Source organism: Oncorhynchus gorbuscha, linkage group LG16 (genome assembly GCF_021184085.1).
Source record: "Oncorhynchus gorbuscha isolate QuinsamMale2020 ecotype Even-year linkage group LG16, OgorEven_v1.0, whole genome shotgun sequence".
Taxonomy (NCBI): Eukaryota; Metazoa; Chordata; class Actinopteri; order Salmoniformes; family Salmonidae; genus Oncorhynchus; species Oncorhynchus gorbuscha.
Genome location: NC_060188.1, coordinates 81,409,844 through 81,424,561, shown reverse-complemented (window position 1 = coordinate 81,424,561; position 14,718 = coordinate 81,409,844). Strand labels below are relative to the sequence as shown.

At 43.9% G+C, this 14,718-nt stretch overlaps 1 protein-coding gene across 1 annotated transcript in view; it reads right to left on the bottom strand.

Moving 5' to 3' along the window:
* The window catches only part of LOC124000157 (A disintegrin and metalloproteinase with thrombospondin motifs 6-like), a 247,176-nt gene that overhangs the window by 145,724 nt on the left and 86,734 nt on the right, over window positions 1-14,718 (bottom strand). The window contains exon 11 of the mRNA XM_046306337.1: window positions 3,682-3,823. Coding sequence (XP_046162293.1) covers window positions 3,682-3,823 — 142 coding nt within the window. The remainder of the gene's footprint in view (window positions 1-3,681; window positions 3,824-14,718) is intronic.

Sequence of the window (14,718 nt, the reverse complement as noted above, 5' to 3'; positions counted from 1 at the left end):
AGTGAAGGGTCAATTAAATAAGTTCTGTGAGTCCAAAAATGTTTCAACAACTATTTCTCGGCTTCTTTTATACCATTCCACAGGAGAAAGCATTGAAACACTTCACCAAACCACTGCTATGCTGTCTGGTCCTTTCAGTAGGAGCAATAGCAACTTTCTGTCCCCATTAGAACCTGGGTTGGGAATGGAGAGTTCTACTTCCAGGTCAAAAACATAATGGGCACCACAACCATTATGTGTAAGAGTGACTGTTAAGTGTTACTGCACCTCTCTTACCCCACCATATCTTTTAGTGGTTCTCTTTAGTCTTTAGTGGCATTAAAAGCAGCCTCTGCTCTGCTTTATGTGTTGTACAGAGTAACTGTCTCCCAGATAAGAGAGGTCACCTTTCCTACACTCTTAGAAGAAAGGGTTCCAAAAGGGTTATTCGGCTGTCCCCATAGGATAACTCTGTTTGGTTCCAGGTAGAACTACCCAAAAGGGTTATTCGGCTGTCCCCATAGGATAACTCTGTTTGGTTCCAGGTAGAACTACCCAAAAGGGTTATTCGGCTGTCCCCATAGGATAACTCTGTTTGGTTCCAGGTAGAACTACCCAAAAGGGTTATTCGGCTGTCCCCATAGGATAACTCTGTTTGGTTCCAGGTAGAACTACCCAAAAGGGTTATTCGGCTGTCCCCATAGGATAACTCTGTTTGGTTCCAGGTAGAACTACCCAAAAGGGTTATTCGGCTGTCCCCATAGGATAACTCTGTTTGGTTCCAGGTAGAACTACCCAAAAGGGTTATTCGGCTGTCCCCATAGGATAACTCTGTTTGGTTCCAGGTAGAACTACCCAAAAGGGTTATTCGGCTGTCCCCATAGGATAACTCTGTTTGGTTCCAGGTAGAACTACCCAAAAGGGTTATTCAAAGGGTCCCCTATGGGGACAGAACTAGATAGCATCTTTTCTTCTAAAAGTGTAACACCAACTCTGAAAGTAAACTACACATTCAGTCATAGATATTTGACTTGTTTATATGGTTACATGGGTTTGATCAGCGAGCTCTTAATTAAAGACAACTCTTTACTAGACATCTGGCTGGGAGAGTGAAACCGATCTGAATCCAGGTCAGAATCCAGAATCCTAGCAGATAAAAGACTACATTCTGGAAGCAGCCTGGCACAGAGCAGCGCAGAGCAACACAGCTGAGCCAGGCTCTGGAGGAATGCTTTCCTTTCATAAATGTTTGTCTTTCATGCTGATCTAAAACCACAATTAAGAGCTTAAGAGACAAAATGACAGGGTTTAATTTGGGGCCTGTGGTAATCTGCTGTCAGATATGTCTTTCAATGAAACAAAATAAACTCTCTTGATCTCGGCTAATGGTAGACTCTTTTTCTGTCCTTATTGGTTCATTAATTCGTTGTGGCTTTCATTCAACATCTCCTGTTTCTGTGGCTTGGTTTAGTTCTCCCTCTGCTCGTGTTTCTTTATTTACCCTGGGTTGTTATTCTACAAGGTGGTGGGAGGGGGGTAATCATTAGCATTCCATGAAACTGTGGTGTGTGTGTGTGTGTGTGTGTGTGTGTGTGTGTGTGTGTGTGTGTGTGTGTGTGTGTGTGTGTGTGTGTGTGTGTGTGTGTGTGTGTGTGTGTGTGTGTGTGTGTGTGTGTGTGTGTGTGTGTGTGTGTGTGTGTGTGTGTGTGTGTGTGTGTGTGTGTGTGTGTGTGTGTGTGTTTGTGTGTGTGTGTGTGTAAAAACCTCCCTCATCAGAAATGTGATGAGACGCCTCTATCCCATGTGCCAATGATGTCTCCTTCTGGTGATATGAAGATAACACCCTTAACCCTGATTATGATGATAACACCCTGATTATGATATTAACACCATGATTATGAGAATAACACCATGATTATGATAATAACAACATGATTATGATAATAACAACCCGATTATGATAATAACAACATGATTATGATGATAACACCCAGATTATGATAATAACATCATGATTACGATGATAAAACCCCGATTATGATCATAACACCCTGATTATGATGATACCACCCTGATTATGACAATAACACCCCGATTATGATAATAACACCATGATTATGATAACACCATGATTATGATAATAACATCATGATTATGATAATAACTCCATGATTATGATAATAACACCCTGATTATGATAATAACACCATGATTATGACGATAACACCCTGATTATGATGATAACACCCTGATTATGATAATAACACCATGATTATGATAATAACGCCCAGATTATGATAATAACACCATGATTATGATAACACCATGATTATGATAATAACATCATGATTATGATAATAACTCCATGATTATGATAATAACACCATGATTATGATAATAACATCATGATTATGATAATAACTCCATGATTATGATAATAACACCCTGATTATGATAATAACACCATGATTATGATGATAACACCCTGATTATGATGATAACACCATGATTATGATAATAACACCATGATTATGATAATAACGCCCAGATTATGATAATAACACCATGAATATGATAATAACACCCTGACTATGATCATAACACCCTGATTATTATAATAACACCATGATTATGATGATAACACCCCGATTATGATGATAACACCATGATTATAATAATAACACCATGATTATGATAATAACACCCTGATTATGATAATAACACCCTGACTATGATCATAACACCCTGATTATGATAATAACACCCTGATTATGATGATAACACCCTGATTATGATAATAACACCATGATTATGATAATAACACCCTGATTATGATAATAACACCCTGATTATGATGATAACACAACGATTATGATGATAACACCCTGATTATGATAATAACACCATGATTATGATAATAACTCCACGATTATGATAATAACACCCTGATTATGATGATAACACCCTGATTATGATAATAACACCACGATTATGATAATAACACCATGATTATGATAATAACCCCATGATTATGATAATAACACCCTGATTATGATGATAACACCCAGATTATGATAATAACACCATGATTATGATAATAACACCACGATTATGATAATAACACCCTGATTATTATGACAACACCCTGATTATGATGATAACACCATGGTTATGAAAATAACACCATGGTTATGAAAATAACACCATGATTATGATAATAACGCCCTGATTATGATAATAACACCATGATTATGATGATAACACCCTGACTATGATAATAACGTCCTGATTATGATAATAACACCACGATTATGATAATAACACCCTGATTATGATGACAACACCCTGATTATGATGATAACACCCTGATTATGATAATAACACCATGGTTATGAAAATAACACCATGATTATGATAATAACGCCCTGATTATGATAATAACACCATGATTATGATAATAACACCCTGACTATGATAATAATGTCCTGATTATGATAATAACACCATGATTATGATGATAACACCCTGATTATGATAATAACACCATGATTATGATAATAACACCCTGATTATGATAATAACACCCTGATTATGATGATAACACCCTGATTATGATCAACTATTCCCTTAACAGCATGGTCCTCTGATGTAGGGGAGAGAGACTGTATGCATACTGTAGTCAGAGAGACGCGGGTTTCTTACCCCATATTTACACTGTCGTGAAGAGGCTCCGTACTGGAAGCGACACTGCTCGTCTGCGTCGTACACCTGCCCCGGGGCCACTGTTGGGTACAGGAAGTCTCGTTTCAGAGGTTCATTGTCCAGACACGTCCCCCGACCTGAGCTGTCAAAAAAACAAACCTACAATAGGATTGTTTCTTACACACCACACCCACAGAGCCTATGGTGGCGGTTCCCAAACTTTCCTCCAGTACCCCCCAGCCGTTCAAGGCTAGCTCTCCTCCAGTACCCGCCAGCCGTTCAAGGCGAGCTCTCCTCCAGTACCCCCCAGCCGTTCAAGGCTAGCTCTCCTCCAGTACCCGCCAGCCGTTCAAGGCGAGCTCTCCTCCAGTACCCCCCAGCCGTTCAAGGCTAGCTCTCCTCCAGTACCCCCAGCCGTTCAAGGCTAGCTCTCCTCCAGTACCCCCAGCCGTTCAAGGCTAGCTCTCCTCCAGTACCCCCAGCCGTTCAAAGCTAGCTCTCCTCCAGTACCCCCAGCCGTTCAAAGCTAGCTCTCCTCCAGTACCCCCCAGCCGTTCAAGGCTAGCTCTCCTCCAGTACCCCCAGCCGTTCAAAGCTAGCTCTCCTCCAGTACCCCCAGCCGTTCAAAACTAGCTCTCCTCCAGTACCCCCAGCCGTTCAAGGCTAGCTCTCCTCCAGTACCCCCAGCCGTTCAAAGCTAGCTCTCCTCCAGTACCCCCAGCCGTTCAAGGCTAGCTCTCCTCCAGTACCCCCAGCCGTTCAAAGCTAGCTCTCCTCCAGTACCCCCCAGCTGTTCAAAGCTAGCTCTCCTCCAGTACCCCCAGCCGTTCAAGGCTAGCTCTCCTCCAGTACCCGCCAGCCGTTCAAGGCTAGCTCTCTCCTCCAGTACCCGCCAGCCGTTCAAGGCGAGCTCTCCTCCAGTACCCGCCAGCCGTTCAAGGCGAGCTCTCCTCCAGTACCCGCCAGCCGTTCAAGGCGTGCTCTCCTCCAGTACCCCCCAGCCGTTCAAAGCTAGCTCTCCAGGTCTACCACACCTTATTGGACTAATCAAGGGCTTGATGATTAGTTGAATGGTTGAATCAGGTGTGCTAGCGTTGGAATAGATCAAATAAGTGGAATGGCTCCGGGAGAGTTTTGGAAACACGGGGCAGACGGAAGCTACTAGCTAAGTAAACATACTGCAGCCCTCCATGACCAGGAGAGAGGATCCCTGGTTTAGCAACATAACATCAATCCTTTCTTTTACAGGCCACCTCTCACCCTATACTGTACACATTCTCTCACAATTTCACCACAATGAATTCAAATGACTTATGATGAAAATACAGTTTATAACAACCCTAGTCACACCTGTCTTGTATGGTTTCAATTGTGTGGCACTGCATCATTCATGTGTCAAAACAGAGAGGAACCCTTGTCTGCCTCTAACCTTATAGAAAGAGTGAAGGGGGAGACGTCTGCCTCTAACCCTATAGATAGAGTGAAGGGGAAGAAGTCTGCCTCTAACCCTATAGATAGAGTGAAGGGGGAGAAGTCTGCCTCTAACCCCATAAATAGAGTGAAGGGGGAGAAGTCTGCCTCTAACCCTATAGATAGAGTGAAGGGGGACAAGTCTGCCTCTAACCTTATAGATAGAGTGAAGGGGGACAAGTCTGCCTCTAAACTTATAAATAGAGTGAAGGGGAAGAAGTCTGCCTCTAACCTTATAGACAGAGTGAAGGGGGAGAAGTCTGCCTCTAACCTTATAGATAGGGTGAAGGGGGAGAAGTCTGCCTCTAACCCTATAGATAGAGTGAAGGGGGAGAAGTCTGCCTCTAACCCTACAGATAGAGTGAAGGGGGAGAAGTCTGCCTCTAACCCTATAGACAGAGTGAAGGGGGAGAAGTCTGCCTCTAACCTTATAGATAGAGTGAAGGGGGAAAAGTCTGCCTCTAACCTTATAGATAGAGTGAAGGGGAGAAGTCTGCCTCTAACCCTACAGATAGAGTGAAGGGGAGAAGTCTGCCTCTAACCCTACAGATAGAGTGAAGGGGAGAAGTCTGCCTCTAACCCTATAGACAGAGTGAAGGGGGAGTAGTCTGCCTCTAACCCCATAAATAGAGTGAAGGGGAGAAGTCTGCCTCTAACCCTATAGATAGAGTGAAGGGGGACAAGTCTGCCTCTAACCCTATAGATAGAGTGAAGGGGGAGAAGTCTGCCTCTAACCCTACAGATAGAGTGAAGGGGAGAAGTCTGCCTCTAACCCTATAGACAGAGTGAAGGGGAGTAGTCTGCCTCTAACCCCATAAATAGAGTGAAGGGGGAGAAGTCTGCCTCTAACCCTATAGATAGAGTGAAGGGGAGAAGTCTGCCTCTAACCCTATAGATAGAGTGAAGGGGGAGAAGTCTGCCTCTAACCCTATAGATAGAGTGAAGGGGGAGAAGTCTGCCTCTAACCCTACAGATAGAGTGAAGGGGGAGAAGTCTGCCTCTAACCCTATAGACAGAGTGAAGGGGGAGAAGTCTGCCTCTAACCCTATAGATAGAGTGAAGGGGGAGAAGTCTGCCTCTAACCCTATAGATAGAGTGAAGGGGAGAAGTCTGCCTCTAACCCTACAGATAGAGTGAAGGGGGAGAAGTCTGCCTCTAACCCTATAGACAGAGTGAAGGGGGAGAAGTCTGCCTCTAACCCTATAGATAGAGTGAAGGGGGAGAAGTCTGCCTCTAACCCTATAGATAGAGTGAAGGGGAGAAGTCTGCCTCTAACCCTACAGATAGAGTGAAGGGGGAGAAGTCTGCCTCTAACCCTATAGACAGAGTGAAGGGGGAGAAGTCTGCCTCTAACCTTATAGATAGAGTGAAGGGGGAAAAGTCTGCCTCTAACCTTATAGATAGAGTGAAGGGGGAGAAGTCTGCCTCTAACCCTATAGATAGAGTGAAGGGGGAGAAGTCTGCCTCTAACCCTACAGATAGAGTGAAGGGGGAGAAGTCTGCCTCTAACCCTATAGACAGAGTGAAGGGGGAGTAGTCTGCCTCTAACCCCATAAATAGAGTGAAGGGGGAGAAGTCTGCCTCTAACCCTATAGATAGAGTGAAGGGGGACAAGTCTGCCTCTAACCCTATAGATAGAGTGAAGGGGGAGAAGTCTGCCTCTAACCCTACAGATAGAGTGAAGGGGGAGAAGTCTGCCTCTAACCCTATAGACAGAGTGAAGGGGGAGTAGTCTGCCTCTAACCCCATAAATAGAGTGAAGGGGGAGAAGTCTGCCTCTAACCCTATAGATAGAGTGAAGGGGGACAAGTCTGCCTCTAACCTTATAGATAGAGTGAAGGGGGACAAGTCTGCCTCTAAACTTATAGATAGAGTGAAGGGGGAGAAGTCTGCCTCTTACCCAATAGATAGAGTGAAGGGGGACAAGTCTGCCTCTAACCCTATAGATAGGGTGAAGGGGGAGAAGAGGTGAAAAAAGACGAGGAAAATAGACGAGGAAAAACACAACAAGGAGAAGAGGAGGAAAACCCAGACTATGAGCAGCCAACGGTGTCTGTTTGTCTGTCTGTTTGTCTAAAACTCACTGCTCTCCGCTGATATGGCGCTGTGACGGCACCGTAAGTATGGAATCCACAGAGGAGCCAGTAAAATGACAGAAGGAGAGAAAGAGAGAGAAAAGTCCTGAGGTCACCAGTCCAAAGCTGGAACTCTGTTTAGTCTGTTTGTCAGATAGAAATATGTCCGATGCACACATGCACACACGCACTTACACACAAACACACAAACACACACACAGAGAACTCACTCTGAAAACAAGCACACACACAAAAACACACAAACACACACACAAAAACACACACAGAGAAAGACAAAGCACAGAGAACTCACACTGAAAAGGCACACAGAGAAAGACTGCAATTTTGTGTTCTGGTTTAGCAACTTTTTAACGCTGCCCGAAAAAACAGAAATACTAAAAGTGTGGCCAGGAAAGCAGGCAGGACAGACAGAGCAGCTTTTGTTGGGTTGGTTGTGTGTGTTTATTCTGGGTTGGGAAGTTGAGCTTGTTTAAGACATGGTGGTGTTGCTGAACGGATGCTTCTCTGTTCTCTCCCTGTCTCCTGTCTCCCTGTCTCCCTGTCTCCCTGTCTCCCTGTCCGCTCTGAGGGCAGACGACTGGCTCTTACCGCAGACTATTACTATGTCCTGCTCTGCTATATTTACGATAGCTATAACTTTTACTTCTACGATAACCACTGGTACTATTATTACTACAACTACTACTACTCAGGGTTATTAATAGTCATTGTAATACACATTAGAGTCATTGTAATACACATTAGAGTCATTGTAATACACATTAGAGTCATTGTAATACACATTAGAGTCATTGTAATACACATTAGAGTCATTGTAATACACATTAGAGTCATTGTAATACACATCAGAGCCGTGGCAGCAGCAGCAGTGTGCTGCAGAATGCTTCTCATCCCTCGAAAGGATAAGATGGCTCGCTGACAACATAAACGCTTAGATACGTTTAGTGTATGAATTCACAGACCCAGAAAGAGAGAGGGGGAAGGAGAGAGAGGAATGACAGAGAGAACAGAAAGAAACAGAATAGAGGAAAGAGGGAGTGAACTCGAGAGCTGTGCCATGACAGTCTCCCTCTTCTTGATCAGAGGTTGGGACTGTCTGATCAGAATAACCATTTCACCTACAAGTTGTCTCATAAGTAGGAGCTACACCGAAAAGGGCTATCGAATGACAAAATAAACAACCCATACGTAGAATGTATGCACACATGACTGTAAGTCGCTTTGGATAAAAGCGTCTGCTAAATGGCATATATTATTATTATTATTATTATTACATCAAAATCATCTTCTCTTTACCATGCAGATTGGCGAGAGGCAGTGTGAAAGCAGCCAGCAGCCTTTAGGTCCCCCCCAAACTATCAGACTGCACATCTAATCCACACTATCAGACTGCACATCTACTCCACACTATCAGACTGCACATCTAATCCACACTATCAGACTGCACATCTAATCCACACTATCAGACTGCACATCTAATCCACACTATCAGACTGCACATCTAATCCACACTATCAGACTGCACATCTAATCCACACTATCAGACTGCACATCTAATCCACACTATCAAACGTCACATATAATCCACACTATCAGACTGCACATCTAACCCACACTATCAGACTGCACATCTAATCCACACTATCAGACTGCACATCTAATCCACACTATCAAACGTCACATATAATCCACACTATCAGACTGCACATCTAACCCACACTATCAGACTGCACATCTAATCCACACTATCAGACTGCACATCTAATCCACACTATCAAACGGCACATATAATCCACACTATCAGACTGCACATCTTACCCACACTATCAGACTGCACTTCAACCCACACTATCAGACTGCACATCTAATCCACACTATCAGACTGCACATCTAATCTACACTATCAGACTGCACATATACTCCACCCTATCAGACTGCACATCTAACCCCCACTATGAGATTGCACATCTAATCCTCACTATCAGACTGCACATCTAATCCACACTATCAGACAGCATATCTAACCCACACTATCAGACTGCAGATCTAATCCACACTATCAGACTGCAGATCTAATCCACACTATCAGACTGCAGATCTAACCCACACTATCAGACTGAACATCTAATCCACACTATCAGACTGAACATCTAATCCACACTGTCAGACTGCACGTCTAATCCACACTATCAGACTGCACAACTAACCCACACTATCCGACTGCACACCAAACCCACACTATCAGACTGCACATCTAATCCACACTATCAGACTGCATACCTAACCCACACTATCAGACTGCACATCTAATCCACACTATCAGACTGCACACCTAACCCACACTATCAGACTGCACATCTAATCCACACTATCAGACTGCACACCTAACCCACACTATCAGACTGCACATTTAATCCAAACTATCAGACTGCACACCTAACCCACACTATGAGACTGCACATCTAACCCACACTATTAGACAGCACATCTAATCCACACTGTCAGACAGCACATCTAATCCACACTATCAGACTGCACATCTAATCCAAACTGTCAGACTGCACACCTAACCCACACTATCAGACTGCACATCTAACCCACACTATCAGACTGCACATCTAATCCACACTATCAGACTGCACATTTAATCCACACTATCCAACTGCACGTCTAACCCACACTATCAGACTGCACATCTATTCCACACTATCAGAATGCACATCTAATCCACACTGTCAGACAGCACATCTAATCCATACTATCAAACGGCACATATAATCCACACTATCATACTGCACATTTAATCCACACTATCCAACTGCACACCTAATCCACACTATCAGACTGATCATCTAACCCACACTATCAGACTGCACACCTAACCCACACTGTCAGACTGCAAATCTAACCCACACTATCAGACTACACATCTAATCCACACGATCAGACTGCACATCTAATCCACACTATCAGACTGCACACCTAACCCACACTATCAGACTGCACATTTAATCCACACTATCCGACTGCACACCTAACCCACACTATCAGACTGCACATCTAATCCACACTATCAGACTGCACACCTAACCCACACTATCAGACTGCACATCTAACCCACACTATCAGACTGCACATCTAATCCACACTATCAGACTGCACACCTAATCCACACTATCAGACTGCACATCTAATCCACACTATCAGACTGCAAATCTAATCCACACTATCAGACTACACATCTAATCCAAACCATCAGACTGCACATCTAATCCACACTATCAGACTGCACACCTAACCCACACTATCAGACTGCACATCTAATCCACACTATCAGACTGCACACCTAACCCACACTATCAGACTGCACATTTAATCCACACTATCCGACTGCACACCTAAGCCACACTATCAGACTGCACATCTAATCCACACTATCAGACTGCACACCTAACCCACACTGTCAGACTGCAAATCTAACCCACCCTATCAGACTACACATCTAATCCACACGATCAGACTGCACATCTAATCCACATTATCAGACTGCACACCTAACCCACACTATCAGACTGCACATTTAATCCATACTATCCGACTGCACACCTAACCCACACTATCAGACTGCACACCTAACCCACACTATCAGACTGCACATTTAATCCACACTATCCAACTGCACACCTAATCCACACTATCAGACTGATCATCTAACCCACACTATCAGACTGCACACCTAACCCACACTGTCAGACTGCAAATCTAACCCACACTATCAGACTACACATCTAATCCACACGATCAGACTGCACATCTAATCCACACTATCAGACTGCACACCTAACCCACACTATCAGACTGCACATTTAATCCACACTATCCGACTGCACACCTAACCCACACTATCAGACTGCACATCTAATCCACACTATCAGACTGCACACCTAACCCACACTATCAGACTGCACATCTAACCCACACTATCAGACTGCACATCTAACCCACACTATTAGACTGCACATCTAATCCAAACTATCAGACTGCACATCTAATCCACACTATCAGACTGCACACCTAACCCACACTATCAGACTGCACATCTAATCCACACTATCAGACTGCACAACTAACCCACACTATCAGACTGCACATCTAATCCACACTATCAGACTGCACACCTAACCCACACTATCAGACTGCACATCTAATCCACACTATCAGACTGCACATCTAATCCAAACTATCAGACTGCACATCTAATCCACACTATCAGACTGCACACCTAACCCACACTATCAGACTGCACATTTAATCCAAACTATCCGACTGCACACCTAACCCACACTATCAGACTGCACATCTAATCCACACTATCAGACTGCACACCTAACCCACACTATCAGACTGCACACCTAACCCACACTATCAGACTTCACATTTAATCCACACTATCAGACTGCACATCTAATCCACACTATCAGACTGCACACCTAACCCACACTGTCAGACTGCACACCTAACCCACACTGTCAGACTGCAAATCTAACCCACACTATCAGACTACACATCTAATCCACAAGATCAGACTGCACATCTAATCCACACTATCAGACTGCACACCTAACCCACACTATCAGACTGCACATTTAATCCACACTATCCGACTGCACACCTAACCCACACTATCAGACTGCACATTTAATCCACACTATCCGACTGCACACCTAACCCACACTATCAGACTGCACATCTAATCCACACTATCAGACTGCACACCTAACCCACACTGTCAGACTGCACACCTAACCCACACTGTCAGACTGCAAATCTAACCCACACTATCAGACTACACATCTAATCCACAAGATCAGACTGCACATCTAATCCACACTATCAGACTGCACACCTAACCCACACTATCAGACTGCACATTTAATCCACACTATCCGACTGCACACCTAACCCACACTATCAGACTGCACATTTAATCCACACTATCCGACTGCACACCTAACCCACACTGTCAGACTGCAAATATAAAACAACATTATCGACTACACATCTAATCCACACGATTAGACTGCACATCTAATCCACACTATCAAACTGCATACCTAACCCACACTATCAGACTGCACATCTAATCCACACTATCAGACTGCACACCTAACCCACACTATGAGACTGCACATCTAACCCACACTATTAGACAGCACATCTAATCCACACTGTCAGACAGCACATCTAATCCACACTATCAGACTGCACACCTAACCCACACTATCAGACTGCACACCTAAACCACACTATCTGACTCAACATCTAATCCACACTATCAGACTGCACATCTAATCCACACTATCAGACTGCACACCTAACCCACACTATCAGACTGCACATCTAATCCACACTATCAGACTGCACACCTAATCCAAACTATCAGACTGCATATCTAATCCACACTATCAGACTGCACACCTAAACCACACTATCAGACTGCACATTTAATCCACACTATCAGACTGCACATCTAATCCACACCATCAGACTGCACACCTAATCCACACTATCAGACTGCACACCTAATCCACACTATCAGACTGCACATTTAATCCACACTATCAGACTGCACATCTAACCCACACTATCAGACTGCACATCTAATCCACACTATCAGACTGCACATCTAATCCACACTATCAAACGGCACATATAATCCACACTATCAGACTGCACATCTTACCCACACTATCAGACTGCACTTCAACCCACACTATCAGACTGCACATCTAATCCACACTATCAGACTGCACATCTAATCTACACTATCAGACTGCACATATACACCCTATCAGACTGCACATCTAACCCCCACTAAGATTGCACATCTAATCCTCACTATCAGACTGCACATCTAATCCACACTATCAGACAGCATATCTAACCCACACTATCAGACTGCAGATCTAATCCACACTATCAGACTGCAGATCTAATCCACACTATCAGACTGCAGATCTAACCCACACTATCAGACTGAACATCTAATCCACACTATCAGACTGAACATCTAATCCACACTGTCAGACTGCACGTCTAATCCACACTATCAGACTGCACAACTAACCCACACTATCCGACTGCACACCAAACCCACACTATCAGACTGCACATCTGATCCACACTATCAGACTGCATACCTAACCCACACTATCAGACTGCACATCTAATCCACACTATCAGACTGCACACCTAACCCACACTATCAGACTGCACATCTAATCCACACTATCAGACTGCACACCTAACCCACACTATCAGACTGCACATTTAATCCAAACTATCAGACTGCACACCTAACCCACACTATGAGACTGCACATCTAACCCACACTATTAGACAGCACATCTAATCCACACTGTCAGACAGCACATCTAATCCACACTATCAGACTGCACATCTAATCCAAACTGTCAGACTGCACACCTAACCCACACTATCAGACTGCACATCTAACCCACACTATCAGACTGCACATCTAATCCACACTATCAGACTGCACATTTAATCCACACTATCCAACTGCACGCCTAACCCACACTATCAGACTGCACATCTATTCCACACTATCAGAATGCACATCTAATCCACACTGTCAGACAGCACATCTAATCCATACTATCAAACGGCACATATAATCCACACTATCATACTGCACATTTAATCCACACTATCCAACTGCACACCTAATCCACACTATCAGACTGATCATCTAACCCACACTATCAGACTGCACACCTAACCCACACTGTCAGACTGCAAATCTAACCCACACTATCAGACTACACATCTAATCCACACGATCAGACTGCACATCTAATCCACACTATCAGACTGCACACCTAACCCACACTATCAGACTGCACATTTAATCCACACTATCCGACTGCACACCTAACCCACACTATCAGACTGCACATCTAATCCACACTATCAGACTGCACACCTAACCCACACTATCAGACTGCACATCTAACCCACACTATCAGACTGCACATCTAATCCACACTATCAGACTGCACACCTAATCCACACTATCAGACTGCACATCTAATCCACACTATCAGACTGCAAATCTAATCCACACTATCAGACTACACATCTAATCCAAACCATCAGACTGCACATCTAATCCACACTATCAGACTGCACACCTAACCCACACTATCAGACTGCACATCTAATCCACACTATCAGACTGCACACCTAACCCACACTATCAGACTGCACATTTAATCCACACTATCCGACTGCACACCTAAGCCACACTATCAGACTGCACATCTAATCCACACTATCAGACTGCACACCTAACCCACACTGTCAGACTGCAAATCTAACCCACCCTATCAGACTACACATCTAATCCACACGATCAGACTGCACATCTAATCCACATTATCAGACTGCA